General features: G+C 45.6%; 1 protein-coding gene across 1 annotated transcript in view; it reads right to left on the bottom strand.

The window, feature by feature from the left end:
* The window catches only part of DACH2 (dachshund family transcription factor 2), a gene marked incomplete at its 5' end in the record, with an annotated part of 137,553 nt that overhangs the window by 4,156 nt on the left and 124,629 nt on the right, over nt 1-8,768 (bottom strand). The window contains 2 exons of the mRNA XM_010131878.1: nt 5,388-5,453; nt 8,432-8,575. Of these exons, the coding sequence (XP_010130180.1) occupies nt 5,388-5,453; nt 8,432-8,575 (210 nt within the window). The remainder of the gene's footprint in view (nt 1-5,387; nt 5,454-8,431; nt 8,576-8,768) is intronic.

The raw sequence follows: 8,768 nt of genomic DNA, 5'->3' as shown, positions 1-8,768 counted from the left end.
ACAGAGCGGACGGCTGCCTGGCCTGGAGGAGGCTGCAGCCAGGCCCCTGCTGCCAGGGTGAGGAGCGCAGCAACTGCGAAGATCGCGGAGAAGGATCCCTGCACCACCAGGACCCAGAACAAGACCTGGCCTGCAGCCAGTTCCTGTGGTTTTGGGCTACTCATTCAGCTAACAACAACAGTGAGTAAAACTGACTTCTTCGTCTATTAGTTGTCCAGCAAAACTTTTCCCTTTATCTGTAAATACTTTCCAAACTGAGCAGTACCAGAGAAAACACGCCACAGCACGAGCAGGGCGCGGTGGCCTCGGTGCTCACGGAGGAATGTGGACAGTGAACGCTGGTCTGAGTGCAGCGGCACTACTGCAGTTTGGTTTGTGCTCGCTCTTATCGCCTCTTCCCCCGCTGCAGGTGGGCAGTCTCTGGTGTCCCGTCACTCCGGTGGAGTGGGACCAGCCCTCCCCTGCGTGCAGCCCCGCTCCTGCAGCCGGCTGGCCCATGGGTCACCACCCTGCGGTCACAGAGGTGCTGCATTTCGGGTTTCTGCCGCACCTATTTTGTGCTTGGAACTACCAAATTGACCCTGTCAAGTATCTCCACATCCATGTCAATAGACCTAAGAACTTGTACAGAAAACAGGATTTCTAGTAAGTGACAACAGCCAAGGACAAGAACACGGTCACTGCCTACAAACTGCAGCTGCTGATTGCCAGTGTCAGGCTGAGCAGGCAAGAGGGGACACAGTGGTTTCTGCCTGGGAAACGTTCAAACCTACTCACTCTGAATTAGTGAATAAATGGTTTAGCCCTTTGTAGGGCTAGGAAGGCACCGACCTTCACTCCTGTGGAAACCTTTACCCACCTTTTCCTGCCAGTAGATCACACAATCTCAGCTCCCCTCTCCTGTGGGCATGTGCTTACAGAGACACACTCAGGCAAGCACTGGGTACCAGCAGGAGAAATAACACTGAGACCAGGATCAGCCACACCGTTGTTTCTGAAGCCGCATCTGCCTGGCCGGCGGGTGAGCCGTGCAGCCAGGCAGCGCAGTCATCTCCTGGCTCGTTCCTAACGGGGGCCCCTCTCCTGGTTAGCAGCAGCTAACGGGATGGCTTTCAGCAGCACGCGGCACACATGGATTGCAGAGCCTGGTAACTGCACAACCAACTTCGAAAGAGTTTTTCTAGAAACTGCAGCATGACGCAGCACAAGGTAAGTACTAGAGGTTTGGCGAGTCAGAACATCCCGAACAGGACGAACCCAAGGGACAGAGCATGGCTGGGACAGGAGGGAGAAGAAAGGCCTAAGACTCAAATTAAGACAGCGAAGAACTCTCACAGTGAAAATGCCGGGGCTCTGTTCAGCTTCACCTCAAGAGGTTCTGATCAGAGGGATCTGGTCTTCATCTACATAAAACTGTAAGTGCTTGAACATTTTTTTGCAGTGGAAGCAAGACCGAGACACTAGCACTGTCATTTCCAAGGTGCTGAATTTGTCCCTTACAATTGGGGAGTAAATTCTCTGACATTCCACAGCATGGCTGTTTCCCGCGGACTGCAGCTTTTGGAGGTATCATCTGTTACACTAACAAAGCTGTTACACCTCTTAGAAACACTTTCTCTCACTTCTCTGTCCCCTTGAGCCCTCTTTACCATAGGCTGCATTTGAAAACTGACTGATTACATCACCAGCATATTGGAAAAATATAGCCCACTCTTCTAAATAATAAAACCCAAATCACGTTCCAAACTTTTCTAAATAATAAAACCCAAATCACGTTCCAAACTTCAGCCATCCTTCCTCTTGGCAAACATGAAAAAACAAAAAGTTACTCGTGGTTCCTGAGAGATGTTGTGCTAAACCCCTGCCAGGTTATTTCACAAACAAGAGCAGCAGCAGCAGCCCCGGGTCACTCACCTGTCGCAGGTGCAGTGACCCACGTTTCCTATGAATCACGTTTTTGCCTCAGGGAAGTCCGGTCTGCCTGTGCTGCTGCCTCCTTCTTGAAATTCAGAGTCTGATTTTTTGTAAATTGTTATCATCAAGTATTACGGTAACATCTATTTTTTAGAATTTTAAGATAACATTGCTTGGCTGATCGTTCCAATATCCCCTAACAATGAAATATAGTAATACAAAAGTTAACTAAGGTATAAACATGCAAAAGGAGAAGTCTCCCTGCGATCATAAAATGATGTTATTTTCTGTTCAGCAGTTCATGTTACTGCTGTTCATGCTAATTAATTAAAGGAGCTGTTGCTGTAATGTGCAAACAGGGAATCTGAGAAACTGAGAGGGCTTTTAGGTCTCGGAGTGAAGTTAAGTCAATCTGGGCGCGGGCAATCAAATGTAATGAAATCACTTGTCAGTGCTAAGCTTGCAAAAACTGTGAAGTTTGACTAGGGAGTAAAAGGATTATAATTAGATTTCCAATAGGATAATAACTAAATGGCAGAAAGCAGTAAAGAGAAAATATTACTTTGTTAGCTAATGGTGCTGCTGTTCGGTTTTAGTTTTTATCAGCACACTTGTAGTTGTGCTAATTTAATTTGCTTTTATCAGCAAAAATGCACCACTCGAATGGTACTTGAATGTCATTTGCAAAAATCATTGATCTGAAGGTGCACTTAATGACACCCAGTATGTTTATTTTATGTGAAACGGAGATTGGTTGATAAAATGGTTGATGCACTATCTCGCTGGCCCACAAGTGAGTTATGGAAGCAAGACCAGGAGGTCTGTGAGCGTGCACCACCCCCTCCTGCCCCTCTCAGCTACGCAGGGGCTTCACCACTCCAACAACTACTACTTTTCTATTTTGTCAGCTAAAATGCCTCTCTCAGACCACGCTATGCTGGACCAGAACATGAGGAATACAGAGGATGGAGGTATTTGACTGCAAAGTTCAAAAAAGTTTTAGGTCTCGTCTGCACAAAATGTCTGTTCAATTAATATACAAAGCACAGAGAAAACGAGTCAACTAAATGGAAAAGATTTATAACGCAGATCGGGATCCCAGTATATGAACAGCTTGTGTTAATAAAATCATTTTAAGAAATGAGCATAAAATATGATCTGACTTAATCACGGGGAAAGGTGGCTGTGCAGTATTTCTGGAATTTTCCTTTAACCCGTCTTAGGGAGATACCAGCGGTGAAACTAACTGAATTTCAAAGGAAAGGCACTGCATGAACGATGGATTTCTGTCCAGCTGAGCTATTGACAACAGAAAAAGAAAGGTCTGCATTGATGCTAAAGCTCTCTTCTGGGCAACAGAGAGATTTTGGAAGCTTGGAAACAGCTTTGTATTAGGGACGTGTGTCTTGACCCTTCCTCCTCCCAGGGTGCAAAAAACAAAGGCAGCAAATGAAGGGGGCAGCGAGGGAGTGTGCTCCAGTTGCTCAAGACGGCACTGCAGTAGTAGCTGTTGAGCACAAAAATTGTAATCAAAGTAAAAGAGAACACAAAGATATTACAGTCTTAGCATAAATCAAAATGACAGAGCTGGTGCTACAGGACAGGAACACTTTCAAATGTGAACAAGCTCTGCAGAGAGCTCTTCAGAACCCCTTTTATCAGCTGAGAGTGCTTAGTGAAAAACTGGCTAAAGTCATCACACGTCTCCACGTGACCAGGATTACCACACCGGCACTGCCACCGGAGTCAGCGGGCGCTGTCACTCAGTGCCCTGGTGAAGATGAGAGATGCTTCGCTGTTGAGGAGTACCGGAGAGGTTTACCACTCCTCGTGCACGAGTCATGTTCTCAGAGGGGCACCAAGCTCAGGGATACTGGACATACATCCAGTTCTCCTCCAGGCTTTTAACCTGAACAAAAATTCCATGATCCAAAGCCAGTATAAATGAAAGAATAATGTAGTTGGGATCAGATTTTTAAAAACCCAAACAATGCAACCTGAAATAAAAATTGTAAGATCACGAGGTTTTCTTGTATATCAATAGCCTGCAGAAAGAGTAAGGAAGTTCCCTCTAGAAGTCAGTGTTGTTGGAAGTGGCTGTGCATCACCTTCCCACAGGTATTTATCATCGGTTTTGACAGGAAAACACATTTGAGCCAACTGTAACTTTTTTCCTTAATTGAAAATTGAAATTAACTTCCCCCCTTTTTTTTTATTAGGTTCTGTCCAGATGCACCTTTGACTCTCAGCATCTCACCTCAGCAGGTATCCTAACAGATCAGAAACATTAGGAGTATTGTGCTTGTTAAATTTAAATGTGTCCCAAGTATTTATCCAACGTTTTGCCTGTTTCTGGCAGTAGCGACTGTCCAACTGCAGTACTCAAGAGCGCGGCTCTAATCATACGTGTACAGATGCACACACGTGCTGTATGTGTATATACGCGTTACAATAACGCTGTGATTCTCCTCCTTTGTAACACAGAGCATATGAACCCAGAATCACAAAAAGAGACAGCACTGAAGAATTTGAAAGCTTTCCCGTGCAGATGACAGATGGAGGGCAGATGCACACCAGAGGTACACAAAGTCCAGCCTTGCACAGCTGAGAACTGCGAGAAGTTAGGTTTGGATCTGTGACTGTACCGCAGCGCTGCTGCTGCTGCCGACACCCACGAGGACTGTCGCTACTTCCTTCCACACACGTTACTTTTTGCACATCACCACGACACGATTCAGCGGGAAGGGTGGAAGTGCTCGCAGAAGCAGCAGTTACACACTACAGCAGCCAGCGCGGACTGAGTGGTGGGTAAGAAGGGGGGTTTATAGAAAACGGTCACTACGCAACCGGACTTTCTCCAAAGTCAGAGAATTCCTACGTTCAAATTGCTCAGACCTGATTTCAGCACAGGTGACTGGATTTCCTGCGTGTCTCAAATGACTCTTCAGCTCTCTGCATCTCAGCTCCCCCAGATGACGATCACACAACTCCCTCAATTCCCAGGCCTCAGCCAGGATGTGTGGATGATTCCTGGGAAGCACTCAGACAACACAGGAGTGTTCTGTATTTACAGTCACTGAAGAGGGAGGAAGATGGAGCATGTAACATGAACAGGACTTTCCTTTTCTACCTACACTTTATGTATGGTTTGAAAACACCGATGATGTGGACAGGCAGGTAAGGATCAGAGGGGTAAAGTACTCGTAAAAAGACAAATCATTTGTAAAATCACTTCCGAACTCAGCACGTGTATCTGAGAACTAAGCATGAGTTTCCCACACCTCTGCTTAAACAAACTGAACTTCTGGTCTTTCAAAGATTTTCTGCATTGAACAGGAAACAAAACGGAGTTGTGCAATTTACATTTATCTTAAAGCAGGAAAACAGAGAAAAAGCACTATTCTGCATTTCACTGAAATGTCACTATGGCTCACGATAAACAGGCGTGGGACGGGATGTGGGACATACTGCACCTTGCATTGCTGCACTGTCGTGTTGGGTTCCGTTGTGTTCTATTTCCATATCTGGGATTCCAGCATCTGAAAGACGTGACACCGAAGATTAATGCATTCCCCTTTGTCCTTCCCTCATGCATCTTTAGAAAAAATATTTATAGCAAACTAGGGTGATCTCCAAGTCACACGGTCTTACATAAAACATTCGGTCTTCTTAGGATTTTCAGTAGTAAATTGTTTCCAAAATGTGCAAACATTACTGGTCTCACAGTGAATTATTTTTAATGTGCTTCACATTTGTCTGACGATCAGAAAATAACCAACACATGATATTACTATGGCTGTAAAATTCTTGTGGAGAACAAGGGCATCTGACATGTGAAAAATTAAAGTCAAAATTAAACTGTGATGACGTTAAACTGCACAGACCCTCCAGCCTGTACCTGCAAAGTTCAGAATTGAGGACACAGCCAATGCCAGCCCACGTGTCTGTGTGTGTGTGTGTGTGTGTGTGTGTGTGAGGTCATGTCAGTGCATGTTGCAGGCAAGGACTGTGCAAACTGCGTTCAAAAGACTCAGTGCAGGATGCCATAAGCACGTGTTACCACCCGAAACAAAATTACATCTGTGATCCTCTGAGACACTCGCAGATTTCTGAGCAGAGCATTCCAAAATGGCCCGTGCTCTTTTTTGCCAAGCTGAGGGAGAGTCTCACGATCATCTGCCCTTTTGAACTACTTTATCTCATCCTGCTAATACTCTGTACACACAGTCGTCGGGGCGGGGGCTCCAACACCCCGGGGAGTTAGAGAACAGATGCCATTATCCACCTTGTGCCGACAAGGATTAGCGTGAAGGGTATGTGATTTGAATCCACGGCACCTCAAATCCCGGACAAACATCTGCTTCCCCTATATACAGCTCCTGGAAATTACAGCAAGAAAAACCCCACACCTGAAAGGGAGCTGCAGGCACAGGGCTGAAGTTTTGCGTAGGAGCACACTCTGGAGTTTCTCACTCAGCGAGCCGCTGCGCTGCTGCTCTCTCAGTCACTCGAGCTGAGTGTCAGTGTCTATCGCAAAGACAGTGTTTTGCTGGTCACCGTACAGCCCACCTGGACTCTGCGTCAGAGCAGGGCAAGCCACTAAAGCATAGGCCCTACATCAAAGAGCAATACGAGTAGTATCTTACTAGGGACTGTGTAAATGAAACATCGGTAACGTATGCACATACAGCCCTGGAAAGCTACATGATCAAATAAAGGATGTTTTCATGTATACCATTTTCTCTCATAAAGTCACAAGTGACTGCTAAGACATAGGGTTTCCCTTCTCCAGATTTCTGTTTTGATCTACTGATCTAAAAATGTTCTTCCTTTCCAGACCTTTCAGAGTACATGTTGTATGTACGTAAAATGACAAAGTCGTCTGTAACTAATGACAGCATCTGTTACATGAGACAGACCGTCAGACTTAAATTAAAAAATATTCAGAATAGCCCTTCACATTTTGTTGTTGTAAAATTGTACCTGCAATTAAATTGTGGATTAAGATGCTGATGAGCTACCTGATTTGCATGTGCAATCAGATTAGCATGTAAATACCAGCTTCTTGCAGGCACTAACATATAGATGACTACCTGCGTGTGCCTGCAAATCAAACCGTGAGCAGCCAGCCCACCAGCGCAGACGGGGAGACCTGTTACAGTGCTGGCACGCTGGTACCCTTCGGTTCGTGGCTTCCGCTCCTAACTGTGTGCGAGCGGCAGGTGCAGCCTCTGGGTGAAAGACCCTACAGAACATCAGGATTTGGGGTTTTTTTCTGGCACGCATCTCAAGGTGCTGGCTCTGTCTGTGGGATCTGATCCGGACGTTTTTCTGATCCAGTGGAGGCAGTGGAAGGTTTCTGCTGGCTCTGCCCACCCGCTCTCCCTTGGGTCACTGTCCCTTATTGTGGTGCAACCACAAGCTGTATATCCATGCCAGAAGCACCACCACTCACGGCTGGTTCACCAGCAAAGCCAGACGGTTCCTGCCTACCATGACATGCTGGACTATGAAACCCAGCAGGCGAGGATGCCTCTGAAAGATGCTGCTCTCCTACTTGAAGAGTTTTTCTCTCTTGGGTGCTCTAGATAAAACACAACTTGCAGTCCATCGCGGAGTGTGGCGATGGCAGTTCACTAAAGCCCAAACTCCAAAAAGCAGTTTGGGCAGCCCTCACCACTGAGGACTTGAGAGCAGCTGAACTCCTTACTTTTACTCAGCAGTTCGGGCAGTTTCGGCAGTCTGCTTACATGACTGCGGCTCGGGGCCCAAAGCAGGCAGCACGAAGTCCACGTGCAGACCACACGACATACGAACGCAGCAGAGACTGAATGCAGCTCTGAGTCTCTGCAGCCATTCTGGAGTAGGGACACACAGATTAAACCTTACCTATGGAACCTGAAATTAATTAAAACTCAGTGAGCTTCCGTCTTGAAGACTGAAACTGAAGTTCTAAAATTTGGCCAGAACCACACTAAGCAGCAGAGGCAAATCCTCCCACTACCCAAAAGACAATCACCCTGTTTAGGAGATGAACTGATTTGCCTTTGTTCCACAAGAATACTCGGAGGTATTCAAAACCCAGTCAGCTCTGAAAGCCGATACATATTCAACAAACTTAATAGGTCCTGAGGCTGAGCAAACTTCAGCCAAACGGCTTTTAAAATGAAGCTCAGCAGTTCTAAAAATGAATCTGCTGGGAGAGGGGAGTTCAGAGAACCTTACAGGAACCAAATTTCACATTGTCTTAGCTGGCGCTGGAACAGATTTCTCTGGTAATATATTCAGCATTTCTTGTCATGTCTGTGTAAACTGCTCTGCCTGTTTCTCTAGTCACAGACTGACTTATTTTTTTAACTCACGACCCAGAGCACACGGCCTGAAATAGATTTTCAATTATTTCAGGAAAGGATTGTGTGGGGGTTTTGTATTCTGGAATTTGCTTTGTGCATCATCTTATGTTTTTTCACTCAAACATCATTTTAAGCTAACTGTGAAAGGCCAACTGAGACATTACCATTTAACATCCTGAGACCGTCACCTGATGTGGCCTGTTTAAGCGCCTGTTCCACTTGTTCTCTTCTCTTTGATTCGAATTCCAAAGCTTCCTGCAATTTTCTCTTTGCCTTTTTTTCTTTCTTCAAGCGTTTCTGAATTGTTGCTGAAATGTAAATATATTGTAAGAATGGCTGTTAAAGCACAATTAATATACAATGGAGACAGTAAATGAGTCGATGTTTAGAGTTCAAGGGCCCAGTTCCAGCTCAAGAAAAAAAACTAAAGCCTGGCATGAATCTGATGTAGAACAAAAAAAAAAAAAAACACAAAACAAACCCCAAAACAAAAAGAAAAAA

Source organism: Buceros rhinoceros, unplaced genomic scaffold (assembly GCF_000710305.1).
Source record: "Buceros rhinoceros silvestris isolate BGI_N320 unplaced genomic scaffold, ASM71030v1 scaffold5902, whole genome shotgun sequence".
Taxonomy (NCBI): domain Eukaryota; kingdom Metazoa; phylum Chordata; class Aves; order Bucerotiformes; family Bucerotidae; genus Buceros; species Buceros rhinoceros.
This window is presented reverse-complemented; position numbering and strand designations above follow the sequence as displayed.